We start from the raw sequence: 13,966 nt of genomic DNA on the forward strand, positions 1-13,966 counted from the left end.
AAACAAATGGGACCTAATTAAACTTAAAAGCATTTGCACAGCAAAGGAAACCATAAACAGAATGAAAATACAACCCACAGAATGGGAGAGAACATTTGCAAACAAAGTGACCAACAAGGGATTAATCTCCAAAATATAAAAACAACTCATACAACTCAACAACAGAAAAGCAAACAACCCAATCGAAAAATGTGGAGAGTTCCCGTCGTGGTGCAGTGGCTAACGAATACGACTAGGAACCATGAGGTTGCCGGTTCGATCCCTGGCCTTGCTCAGTGGGTTAACGATCCGGCGTTGCTGTGAGCTATGGTGTAGGTTGCAGACACGGCTCGGATCCTGTGTTGCTGTGGCTCTGGCATAGGCTGGCAGCTACAGCTCCAATTAGACCCCTAGCCTGGGAACCTCCCATATGCCGCGGGAGTGGCCCAAGAAATGGCAAAAAAAAATGGGCAGAGGACCTAAATAGACATTTCTTCAAAGAAGATATATAGATAGCCAGAAGGCACATGAAAAGATGCTCAACATCACAGATTATTAGAGAAATGCAAATCAAAACTGCAGTAGATACCACCTCACACCTGTCAGAATGGCCATCATTAATAAGTCTACAAATAACAAATGCTGGAGAAGGTGTGGAGAAAAGTGAACCTTCTTACACTGTTGGTTTGAGTGTAAATTGGTACAACCACTATGGAAAACAGTATGGAGCTTCCTTAAACTAAAAATAGAACTATATGACCCAGGAATCCCACTCCTGGGCATATATCCAGAGAAAACCATAATTCAAAAAGATACATCCATGCCAATGTTCATTGCAGCACTATTCACATTAGCCAAGACATAGAAGCAACATAAATGTCTATCAACAGAAGAATGGAAAGATATAATGTGGTACATATACACAAGGGAATATTACTCAGCCATAAAAAAGAATGAAAATAATGCCATTTGTAGCAACATGGATGGACTTAGAGATATCATACTAAATGAAATAATCAGACATATAAAGACAAACATCACATGACATCACTTATATGTGGGATCTAAAAAAATGATATAAATGAACTTATTCACAAAGCAGAAATACACTCACAAGCTTCAAAGACAAACTTACATGTACCAACGTGGACAGTCGTGGGGGAGGGATGGACTGGGAGTTTGGCTTTAGCATATGCACATTATTGTACATTGAACAGATGGTCAATGGGAACGTGGTGTACAGCACAGCGAATTCTACCCAATATTTTTTTGTGATAACCTATATGGGAAAAGAAACTGAAAAAGAAATGGAGGTGTGTTTATGTATAACTGAATAACCTTGTTGTACAGAAGAAGTTATTACAGCATTGTAAATCAACTATATTTAAGCCAACAAATAATAGCAGTTACAAGTATATAGAAGTGATACACTAACTTGCTAACCTCTGATCCCAGATCCTCCTCTTCAAGATGGAGACACTCATGCTTTCAGCTGCAGGGAATGCTTGCCTACTGAGTCTTACCAACAAGCCCCTCCCCAGGAACTGCCTTTGTCAGGAAGCTGGTTTGCAGGAGGATATTCTCCCTCTCTACCAACAACTCAGCTTCAGTGACTGATCTATGCAAAGATACAACGACTTGCTTTCTCCTCTCTGTTCAGGACATCTCTTAAAACATTCTGGCTCCATAGCATCCTGTGGGATATGTGTATATGTTAGTGTTTATCAAAGTGAAGACTTAAGTTCAAAATGTTAAATTGGACTAAATTCAGTTACTTGCTTATGAAGTCAGCTATTGTTTTAAGCAACTGAGGGATCTAGTGAAAACCTATTATTTTGACAGCAAGGGTTTGAAAACACTCAGGTGTTTGATTGACATCTTCATCATGGTGCTAGAAGTTCTGCAGAATTATCTAGCTTATTATCTAAACTACACTAGTGAAACTCAGCAAATAAAATGGGCCACATTCATTATCTATTATCCACCTCAGTGATGCTCAAAAAATACGGTTCTCTTTCCCAGGAACCTATATGGCTACCTATATTTCACAGGCATATAGCTATATTGCTTTGAAAGTAAGTCATTCTTAGTTTTATCAAGTTAAAACTTTTTTTCATAGACTTGGATAGTTGTAAGAGCACTGTCATTTGTAGGTTTAGAAGGCATCAGTAATTTGTTCTTAAAAGATGCAGGTTTTCTCCCTAAATATCTCCTCTTTTCTTCTAAAGTAAATTGACAATGAATGCATTGTGTGTTTCCATTCTTGTATAAAATAGAACTTGATGATTATATTTTAATGAGGGCTGTGGTTTCAATGTGTGAGCAAAGTAATTGCTCAGAAACCCTTTATAGTCTTATTCAAATCAGATTAAGTATCTGAATACTACACCAGAAAAATAAGAGGACAATTTTCAACCATTCTTAGTCACTGAATAAATAGAAAGGAAAATGAAATTGTGCATATCACACCTTATAATTATGTCTCTCCTGCTGAGGTATCCCAAAAGGTGCAATTAAAAGATAACTATACAGAAAATAATGGCTTAATTTAATATTGAAATAGAAATACAATGATTCTGAGTCTTCAGAAAGTGGATTTGTTTCTCAGTTCTCCCTCATAGCCAGCTGCCCAGTGGATAAAGTCATCTTTGAACTAAATTACCATTAATGAGAAACACTCTTCACATGGAATTTCATAGTCTCTGAACCCAGGATTTGGAGAATATCAAACTTTTTGTCAGAAATATGAAGACTTTTACTTTTATCCACTCTTTTTTCCTTGGAATGTATGCTTTCTACCTTCAGAAGTATAATGATGATTTTAATAGTAAAATACATTTAGTTATACGTAGTATATAAATTTTCTGTTGTTGCTAGAACATATTACTATAATTTAGTGACTTAATACACAATTATTGCATTATAGTTCTTTACCTCAGATGTTTGATATGGAACTGATTGGATTAAAATCAAAGTATTGATAGGGCTGTAACAGTAGAGTTTCTAGGAGATAATCTTTTTCTTATACTTTCAAAGTCAGCAACAATAGGTTGAACCTTTTCCACATGGTGTATTTCTCAACTTGATATTTTCAAACTTAGTTATGTTTTCAAGGCACAACTAATTTTATACCTGTATAGTCACATATACTGATTTTAAAATGTATTCATTGTTCATATGCCTACAAATTAATTTTTAATTATGTATTAGCTAGATATTTTCCATTATTTTTTTCAAATTTTCATGGCTGTATTTTTTGAATTTTAAGTAAAATATACATTTTAGTACATGTGTATTATTATAAGGTAATAATTTAAATTTTTTTTCTAATTTTCTTATTTGATTCAATGAACAATTCAATCTACCCACATTAATTTGTTGTTATTGATTTAATGATCTATATGGCAAGGTATGAACACTAGATAATTTTTTTTTGGAGTCATGAAGTTTGTAGTTGGGAAAAGGTAGAAATTTATCATATAACAATTTTGGATAATAGTAAAAAGAGAGATGGGGAAGAATTAATGTAATTAATCTTCATATTTTGATGTTATTCTAACATATTAAAATTAACTATTTTGAAAAGAAAGCATATTTTTCAAATTCATTTCAACAAAAGTAGAGAGTGCCATGAAAAAAACTGATGTCTTTACTCAGATAACTTCAAAAATGTTAAGTTCATCAGGATCACCTACTCTAACTGCTATCAGGGTCTTTAATATGTTGATATTTTGTGAATCTTCAAGAAAATGAAATATGAGGTGATATTTCCTAAATTTGACCATAGGATCCTTTCTCAAAAGTAACCTTATTTTATGAATGAATCACATTTTGTGGGTAATGATATATCAGTCATTATTCTTTTGATCAATGATAAAAAATGTGAAACAGTTTTTGAATTACTTGTGATTTATTTCTTATGATATGAAACACATATTTCCCAAATTTCTGATATACCAGAAAATTGAAAGAAATTTAGGACCAACTTCAAAGCTGCTTATGTAAGAATAGTGTTAGATATTTAGCTTGCCTTTTCTAATTTCCTTTTAGGTCTGTCATCTTATTAAGCAAACTGCATTTTTTCCACATGATCGACTAATTTTTTTTTTTTTTTGCTTTTAAGGGCCGCACCCATGGCATATGGAAGTTCCCAGGCTAGGGGTCAAATCAGAGCTACAGCTGCCAGCTGATGCCACAGCCACAGCAATGCGGGATCCGAGCCATATCTGCCACCTACACCACAGCTCATGGCAACACCAGATCCTTAACCCACTGAGTGAGGCCAGGGATCAAATCCACAACCCCATGGTTTCTAGTCAGATTCGTTTCCACTGTGCCACAATGGGAACTCCTCAACTAATTATTTACGGTGTCTCATACATTGCCTAACACAGTTCCTCATATGCAATATGTACACAATAAATACATGATGCATCTTTTTTTGCCAGACATATAATAGAGATCTAAAAAGCACCAATCTCATTGCTTACACACTATTCCATCTTCATTCATTCTCTTCTCAAATTTTTGTTTACATTATTTCAAACATGATCCTAAGGCTATCATTGTAGGGATTTAGTCTCTGTGTAGTTTTCTCTTTATAATCCTAGCAGGAGGGAGCAGAGTTGACTAGAATGAACTAACATTGAATGGAACAAGTTATGTTTGGCTGCCATTTTCCAGGTTTAGTACCTCAGCCTGAAAGGCCAGTAAATGTACAATCCCCCTCGTCCGGGCTCGGAAGAGGCGACACCCCAAATCACTCACGAGAAGCGGTCTTGATGCAAACAGCAAGAGGATTTTTATTCCAAGCGCGCTGGGGCCCACAGTCATACACCACGCAGGGGTAGAGGACTGCGGCCCCGAGTGCGGATTCGGGACAGCTTTTATGGGGTTTACAACAAAGCCTGTGCGTTGCAAACCAATCATTTTAAAATATTGAGATCCGTGGACCAATCAATTTAAAATAGCGAAAGCCCGCGCTCCGTGGACCAATCAATTTAAAATAGCGAAAGCCCGCGCTCCGTGGACCAATCAATTTAAAATAGCTCCAGAGGTCCGCATCTGCGTAGGCTTCCGGGCAGAGATTTAAGATAGGTCACTAGGGCTTTCTATGTGTAATCAATTCTTCTATGGTGCTAGTCAGTTTTACAGAATCCAGATAAGCAATTAGTCAACTCATTCCCTGTTATCTTACTTAGGCCAGGATAGCAGGCCCTAGAACAATAGGAAGTGTGACCTTCTACCTATTTACTGGCAGCGAGCAGGGTCTGGAATTCGGGGGCATTTAGAGCTTTTTATTAACTTCCTGGGTTCTGGGAGGGTTAGGTTGCATTTTCATCCTTTCATTCCCCACTTCTTCTCTGGTTAATAGTTCTAATCTTAGAACTGGGAAGGCTAGAGGTCAGTTTCTCCTTGGCTCAGAAGGCCTTGGTACTGTTGCCTAAGTACCATGATCTGGACTGCACTCACTCGTTCTCTAACAAAGGCAACAAACCTATTAATTAAGCAAGGCCCAATTGTAAGTAACAGGAGCAGGACTACTAGGGGTCCCGTCAGAGCAGAAAGCAGGGTGGTCATCCAAGGAGACCTGTTGAGCCATCCTTCAAACCACCCCTGGTCAGCCTCTCTTTCCCTTCGATGCCTCTCTAACCTTTCTCTAAGCTTGCTCATGGAGTCTCTGATGGCTCCTGAGTGATCTACATAGAAGCAACATTCTTCTTTTAAGGCTACACATAACCCACCTTCTTTTAGAAATAACAGATCTAACCCTCTTCTGTTCTGTAGAACCACTTCAGATAAGGAGGTTAGGGATTCCTCTAGGTTACTGACAGATTTTTCTAGGGCTTGGAGATCTTCCGTTACAATTCGATGTAGGTCACTAAGTCCTTTCTCCAGCTGTTGTGGTCCTGTGATTAGGGCAGCCGTTCCTGTTCCCACGCCTGCAGCCACTCCCAATCCGAGCATTACAGCTAGTGTCAGGGATATGGGTTCTCTTTTTGGCCGATTATATCTATAGTCATATTCATCAAGGACCGCTTTTTCGGGATAGTAGTACACCCGGGGGACAATTTGGACCATAACACAAAAGTCTTTAGTTTGGTTGAAAACCAGGGTGGAAACACAAGGGGTTAATCCAGTATTACATGCCCACCACCTGTCATAACCAGGTACCAGGTACTGACTCTCAGAGGTTCGATTAAAGGCTTCAGTGTGGTTACAAAGGTGTTGGTGGGATGGGGGAACCCTCCCTATGCAGGTGCCTTTTCCAGAAACCTCAGTAAGGGTAAGCTTATTTTGGGATCCCCATGTACATTGGTCTCTATGTTCCTTTGTCACATTGAATTTCCCTCCTCTAGCCATTCCCTCATAGTAAGGTGGGCTCAAAGCTAAGCAAAGCCAACAAGAAGAGGTAGCCTCTGGAGTCGTGGAGTTAAGAGCTTGAAAAGCTCCCTGGATGAGGCTAAAAAGTTTCGCCCCTGTTTTAATAGTGAAGTTAGGCTCAGGGGGACTAATCCAGAGGTTGTATTGTAAACAGAGGGGTTAGGAGATGGCCTCTGTTCTTGGATTGGAGGTCCTTGTTCAGCCAAACCCTTATTTGGTCCTATAGCAACCGGAGGTTCCATCTGAGTTTCTATTCTGAGGCGAATAGTCAGAACAGATCCTTTCCTTCTCCCAGTGCCTCCATAGTACATTATTCCCCAAGACATACCATTTACCCACTTTTGAATATTTTCTTGTTTTCCTTTTTCAGTAAAACTTATTTTTAAGTAATCTAGATCTAACGAATTACAGCTTATTTGCTTATTTCGTACATCTTTTTGTACCCGCTGTTGCCAATCTTTCCATCTCCCATGGCCATAATTAAATTGATTATAACTGGTAGGACTGTTAACAAAAGAGTAACTTACTCTGTCTTGCTGAGAGACTGGCCATTTCCAATTCCCATCATTAGAAGTTACGCAGCTCCCTTGCTTGCAAAAGAAATCCTGAGGATTTCCACAATATTCTTCATTATTTGGGGGTCCTGGGCAAACATTAAACCTGTAAGCACAGAGTACATCAGGGGGTGTGGCCTGGTCGTTGAGACCAGGGATTACCGATCGAAGGCAGACATATAACTCAGGCCACCAGGTCCCTAAGGGAGCCTCCCCTTGAGTGCTGTTAATAGTAATACCTGTACTGGAGTCAGTAAGTAACCAGGTGAGAGATAAGGGTTTATGGAAGTTCGGGCTGTCCGCAAGGCGTTTACCATTAACTTGAGGAGTTATTGACAGAGTAAGGAACCAAGCGATGGAGGCGAAGCTTAAGGGGATTTTCAGTCTTTTCGGCTCTCCACCCCGAATCGGGAGGTGGCGCCGGCTTAACGTGGGATGCATGGATCCAGGTGGAGATTCCTTCAACTTTTACAGCTGTTGGTGTGGTCAAAAGTACGAGATAAGGGCCCTTCCACCGAGTCTCGAGGTTTCCTGTACAGTGGCGTCTAACATAGACTGAATCTCCAACTTGGAAGCGATGTGGAACTTGCAAGTCTCCTCCTGAGTAGGCCTCCCGGAGCTGCTTCCACGCTCGCTGCCTCACCCACTCGAGCGCCTTGAGCCTAGAGAACAAAGGCTGGGAAAGCAGCACATCAGCACTATGTACAGAGGCAATTTCTGCCAACGGGGGGGGTCCCCCATAGAGCAATTCATAGGGGGTCAGCCCAAACTGTCCAGGGGTGTTCCTAACCCTAAAAAGCACAAAGGGCAGGAGAGCTATCCAATCATTAATGCCAGTCTCTGTGGTCAATTTGGTAAGGGTCTCTTTAATGGTTCTATTCATCCTCTCTACCTGTCCTGAGCTTTGGGGTCTGTATGCACAATGTAATTTCCAATCAATCCCCAATGTCTTGGCCAGTCCCTGACTTACCTGGGCAACAAAAGCTGGACCATTGTCTGACCCTATTACTTTAGGTATTCCAAATCTTGGAAAAATTTCCTCCAATATTTTCTTAGCCACCACGGTTGAAGTCTCTTTCTTAGTAGGATAAGCCTCTACCCATCCTGAAAAGGTGTCTACAAAAACCAATAGATATTTGTTTCCGTATTTAGCTGGCTTTACCTCAGTGAAGTCCACTTCCCAGTGAGCGCCTGGGTGGCTTCCCCTTAGTCTCTTTCCTGGAGGTATTCTGGAAGGATTAGCATTAACCAGCTGGCAGGGCACACAATGTTTGACCACCGAGTCAGCCACTCCTGGTAGCCTCAGAACATGATAAGGGGATGTTCTGACCAACTGCTGCAGGTGTTTAGTTCCTAGGTGGGTTAGACGATGTATCTGTTGGACATATTCTAACCCTTCTTTGTGGGGCAGGATTTCCTTCCCATCCGAGGTATAGCAGGTCCCCTCCGGAGTCTCAGAGAACTGGTCTATCTTTTTTATCTCTTGCCAGTCTTCTAGGGTGTACTGTCGTCTGGGTTCTGGGGCTTTGGGCGTTTCTATTATAGGCAGAAGGTTAACACCCTGGGCTGCCTGCTTGGCAACCCGGTCAGCCATCTGGTTCCCTCTGGATATGAGATCTTTGGCTTTCTGATGTCCAGGACAGTGTATAATAGCTAGCCTTTTTGGCAAATGTAAGGCTTCTAATAGGCTTAGAATTTCCTCTTTGTTCTTTATTTCCCTCCCTGCTGAGGTAAGCAACCCCCTTTGCTTATAGATGGCCCCGTGTACGTGTGCAGTCGCAAAGGCATACCTGCTGTCCGTATAAATGTTTATGGATTTCCCTTCGGCCAGCCGCAAAGCTTGTGTGAGGGCCATGAGCTCAGCCTTTTGCGCTGAAGTTCCTTCTGGCAGGCTGCTGGCCCAGATCGTGCGGGTCCCGTCCACCACTGCCGCCCCAGCCATCCTCTTACCTTCCACTACATAGCTGCTCCCATCAGTGAACCAGGTCAGCACTTCTCCAGTCAGTGGTATGTCTATAAGGTCCTTGCGGACCCCAGTCTCCTCGATCAACAGTTGATGGCAATCATGAGTCACTGGTTCATCAGTCTCTTCAGGCAGAAGAGTGGCAGGGTTGAGAGCGGCTGGTGGAGCAAACGTGATCCTCTCTGTGAGAAGCAGGCTTTGATAGTGGGTCATGCGAGCGTTGGTCATCCATCGGTCTGGGGGCTGCCGGACGATGTTTTCCAACGCATGGGGGCTATTATAGTTATATTCTGTCCCAAAGTCAATTTGTCAGCGTCCTTGACCAGTATGGCCACAGCTGCGATAGCCTTCAGGCATACGGGCCAACCACTGGCTATAGGATCGAGCTTCTTTGACAGGTAGGCAACAGGTCTTCTCCATGGTCCTAGGGTTTAGGTTAAAACTCCCCGGGCTACTCCCTTACGCTCATCCACATAAAGGGTAAAAGGTTTAGTTACATCAGGGAGGGCCAGAGCAGGCGCGCTCAGCAGGGCCTTTTTGATAGCATCAAATGCCTTCTGGTGCTCAGGAGCCCAGGAGAATTCCCCTTTTTCTTTGGTTAGCGGGTAGAGTGGGGCTGCTAAGGTCGCAAACCCCGGGATCCACAGTCTGCAAAATCCAGCTGTCCCCAAAAACTCTCTCACTTGTTTGGCTGTGGTTGGGGCCGGTATCTGGACTACAGTTTTCTTCCGTGCCTCCGTCAGCCATCGCTGCCCGTCCCGCAAACTGTACCCCAAGTATGTTACCTCTCTCCTGCAAATCTGGGCCTTCTTAGCGGAGGCTCTGTAGCCTAGGTCAGACAATTCCAGCAGTAGTGCCTTCGTACCTTCTAAGCAGTCCTGTTTGGTGGCTCCCGCCAGAAGCAGGTCATCCACGTACTGGAGGAGGGTCACCTGAGGGTGTTGGATCCTGAAGTTGGCCAGGTCTCTGTGTAGGGCTTCGTCAAAGATGGTCGGGGAGTTCTTGAACCCTTGGGGCAGTCGGGTCCAGGTGAGCTGCCCAGTTCTTCCCGTACCTGGATCTCTCCATTCGAAGGCAAAAAGTGGTTGGCTAGTGGGGTGTAATCTCAGGCAGAAGAAGGCATCTTTTAAGTCCAATACTGTGTACCAGTTCCGTTCAGGCAGGAGGGCGCTCAAGAGGTTATAAGGGTTCGGGACCGTTGGGTGTATGTCCTGCACCCTTTTATTGACCTCTCTCAAGTCCTGTACTGGTCGATAATCATTGGTCCCAGGCTTCCTAACCGGTAGCAGGGGAGTATTCCAAGGGGATTGGATAGGAACTAGGATGCCCTATTGGATTAATCTTTGAACATGCGGCCAAATTCCTTCTCGAGCCTCTCTACTCAAGGGGTACTGTCTGACTGATACTGGTGTAGCACTGGCCTTCAGCTGAATAACCTGTGGGGGAACTTGCTTTGCCAAACCCATCCCTGCGGTTTCTGCCCAGGCTTGGGGAAACTGCTCCAACCAGGACTGTATATCTTGATCAGGCTTTACTTGGGGAGAATATAGTCGATATTCATCATCTAATTGGAGGGTCAACACAGTGATGGGTTTGTTATTCACAGACACTTCTGGTCTTCCTTGTTCAAAAGAAATTTGAGCTCCCATCTTGGTCAGTAAGTCTCTACCTAGAAGGGGTACTGGGCACTCAGGGATGACCAGAAACGAGTGGGTTACCCGTCCCACTCCCAAGTCAACGGTTCTTCGGGTAGTCCATGGATACTGCCGTTGCCCTGTGGCACCCATCACCCAGGATTTTTTTTCTTTTAGTTTTCCTAATGGTTGTAGCAGCACTGAATGCTCTGCTCCAGTATCAACCAGGAACTCAACTGGTTGCCCCTCCACCTTCAAAGTTACCCTGGGCTCGGGGAGGGGGTCCGAACCCCGTCTCCCCTAATCTTTATCTTCTTCCAGAGCTAGGACCTTCGGTCCTTTGTTTCCCTTCTTGGGGCAGTTCCTTGCCCAGTGTCCTTTTTCTTTACAATACGCACACTGGTCCTTGTCGAGTGGGGTCCTATTGCCCAGGTTCCCTGACTGTCTAGGGCCTGACCTAATTTTCCTAAACTCTCTCTCTCTCTCTCCCTGCTGCTCTTCCCTTCAACCACTGCGGCCAAGATCTTAGTCAAATTCTTCTCTTGCCGTCTATCACGCCTTTCCTCCCTTTCTTCTCTCTCCTTTTCTTTCCTCTGTTCCTTCTCCTCTTCTGTCTCCCTTCTGTAATACACCTTCTCTGCTTCTTTTACTAGATCACGTAACTCAGCCTCCTGTAACCCTTCCAGTCTCTGAAGTTTCTTTCTGATATCCAGGGCCGACTGCCCTATGAAGGCCAGGGCCACTGAGGCTTTCTGGGCCTCCGAGGTAGGATCAAAAGGGGTGTACCGCCTGAAGGCTTCCATGAGCCTCTCAAGAAATACCGAGGGAGGTTCGTTCGGTCCCTGCATCACCTCTCTTACCTTAGCCAAATTAGTGGGCCGTCTTGAGGCGCCCCGGAGACCCGCCACCAGAGCCTGGCGATAGATTTTCAAGCTCTCCCTACCTTCAGCCGTGTTGTAGTCCCAACTGGGGCGAGTCAAGGGAAATCCCATGTCAATCTCATTTTGCAACTGCGTGGGTCGCCCGTCGGCCCCAGGAACATTTTTTCTAGCCTCTAACAGAATTCTCTCTCGCTCCTCAGTTGTGAAGAGTGTCTGCAGCAGCTGTTGACAATCATCCCAAGTAGGCTGGTGAGAGAACATAAGGGACTCCACCAACCCCGTGAGGCATTGGGGATCCTCCGAGAAAGGGGGATGGTTAGTTTTCCAATTATAGAGATCTGCAGAAGAAAAGGGCCAATACTGGAGGGGCTGCAATTGGCCTCCCGGCATGGGAGGGCCATAGGTGCGCAGCGGTAACATCACGATCTCGTCTGTCCGCTCCGGGGTGGCCCCCCTCCGGCTTCGAGTCCCGGCAGCAGGTCCCTCCGCCACCAGAGCTCCAGCAGGGGCAGAGGGTCCCCTCGCAGCACCCTGTGCTGGATAAGGGGGTGGGGGAACAGGTTGGGGTTCCGGCCAAGTCGGCAGCTCCTCGATCTCAGGGTAGATACGAGGAGAGGGTTCGACTTTTTGGCCGAGTGCTTGTTTTTCTCTCCAAGAGCCAGGATTCGGGGACCTGGCTTTCTTGGTTTATTTAGCCATGGTTTAACCCATGGCGGAGGATCTTCTGTCAAATTTTGCCACGTAAGAATATAGGGCTCCTGATCAGGATGAGAGCCGGGTCCAGTCTGAAAAATAATTGTTTTAACAGCCAGAATAATTTCAGAATTAAAGGTCCCCTCTGATGGCCATCCAACATCGAATGTTGGCCATTCAGAGGCACAGAAAGTCTGCCAAGGTCCCTTCTTAACCTGAACTGACAAATTATGAGCCCTGGATTTAACTTCAGTCCAATGGTCGAGAGTCAAACTAAGGGGGGTCGTCACCGTCTGTCCCATATTAAAACTGTAGACAAGGACGCACAAGACAAAGACACACGAAACAGAAACCAACAGATCCAGACACACGCGACCCGTCCGCGTCTTCCACAAGCAGGCAAAAGAGTCGGACGGCCGCGGAGGGGGAAGCTTTCGCTTCAACAACAGAACTCGGTCCTCTGACCGACAGAAGGAGACCACCAGGCGTCCCTGGCTCTCCCCACCTACCGGGGCGTCCCCCAGGGCGGCAGCCTGTGATCCTCCTAGCATGTCTGCTGATCACAGTCCTCCAGTTCTTACGGTCTGAGAGGACAGCGCAAACCGAAAGCGCACAGCACCGAAAACAGTCACTCAGAACAGAAACGCCGGCCGACACACACACACGTTCCAAAGGGGATCCCTTTACCTCCAAGTCGGTTCTCGGGTGTAAGGGGTGGTCGCAGAACTTCCCGGCCAACGCACCAAATGAAAGGCCAGTAAATGTACAATCCCCCTCGTCCGGGCTCGGAAGAGGCGACACCCCAAATCACTCACGAGAAGCGGTCTTGATGCAAACAGCAAGAGGATTTTTATTCCAAGCGCGCTGGGGCCCACAGTCATACACCACGCAGGGGTAGAGGACTGCGGCCCCGAGTGCGGATTCGGGACAGCTTTTATGGGGTTTACAACAAAGCCTGTGCGTCGCAAACCAATCATTTTAAAATATTGAGATCCGTGGACCAATCAATTTAAAATAGCGAAAGCCCGCGCTCCGTGGACCAATCAATTTAAAATAGCTCCGGAGGTCCGCATCTGCGTAGGCTTCCGGGCAGGATTTAAGATAGGTCACTAGGGCTTTCTATGTGTAATCAATTCTTCTATGGTGCTAGTCAGTTTTACAGAATCCAGATAAGCAATTAGTCAACTCATTCCCTGTTATCTTACTTAGGCCAGGATAGCAGGCCCTAGAACAATAGGAAGTGTGACCTTCTACCTATTTACTGGCAGCGAGCAGGGTCTGGAATTCGGGGGCATTTAGAGCTTTTTATTAACTTCCTGGGTTCTGGGAGGGTTAGGTTGCATTTTCATCCTTTCAAGCCTACTGTGGACTCATTCACCACCAAGTACCTTGAGGCTCCAACAGGACCTGCCCCTCATCCAATGGATACTGGCCACTGCCATGGACACTGCTGCCTCTGCCAGGTCACGTGATTCTTGAGGGCACCCTGCTGCTTCATGCAATACATGGCTCTCTCTGGGTAAAAAGTTTTATAAAATTCCTTAGCTCCATCCACTGGGTATCACACACCTGCCAGGATGGAGAAGGGTTGCTTAGACTTCTGCCAGGTGTACGACACATGCTCAAAACATCCAAGTTCTAAACAAAGAGGAAAAGACCCCTTTCTCTTTGTTTAATGCACTGATCCAAAGCACTGAATATTCCTTCTCTTCACCACAAAAATAATAATGTAAACAGTATAAAAGAAACACACAGATCAAGTCTAAAGTAGATTTACAGGAGAAAAGAGTTTCCATTTACTAGAGAGACTTGGTCTTCTTGGAAATGTTTGCATTTTGGATGACTTAGAAGTTCAATTAGGATAATTCAGAGTCAAGT

The 13,966-nt window shown here is 44.6% G+C and overlaps 3 protein-coding genes across 3 annotated transcripts; all 3 read right to left on the minus strand.

The window, feature by feature from the left end:
• LOC102160003 lies at positions 7,083-10,814 on the minus strand (the record flags this gene model as incomplete). The annotated part of the gene is given in 2 exon segments (XM_021077819.1): positions 7,083-9,155; positions 9,158-10,814. Coding segments are annotated over 2 exon segments (3,579 nt in total), but the record flags the coding sequence as incomplete, so codon positions are not given.
• On the minus strand, positions 10,800-12,951 carry LOC110257408. Its single transcript, XM_021077820.1, has 2 exons — positions 12,776-12,951; positions 10,800-11,692 (listed from the first exon to the last, which is right to left on the minus strand). Exon 2 carries the CDS (start codon positions 11,654-11,656, stop codon positions 10,838-10,840), a length of 819 nt encoding a protein of 272 aa, XP_020933479.1. The 5' UTR covers positions 11,657-11,692; positions 12,776-12,951; the 3' UTR covers positions 10,800-10,837.
• Positions 11,815-12,639, minus strand: LOC110257477. The gene has a single exon (XM_021078197.1). It carries the CDS (start codon positions 12,637-12,639, stop codon positions 11,815-11,817), a length of 825 nt encoding a protein of 274 aa, XP_020933856.1.

The sequence above is a fragment of the Sus scrofa genome, chromosome 17 (assembly GCF_000003025.6).
Source record: "Sus scrofa isolate TJ Tabasco breed Duroc chromosome 17, Sscrofa11.1, whole genome shotgun sequence".
Taxonomy (NCBI): domain Eukaryota; kingdom Metazoa; phylum Chordata; class Mammalia; order Artiodactyla; family Suidae; genus Sus; species Sus scrofa.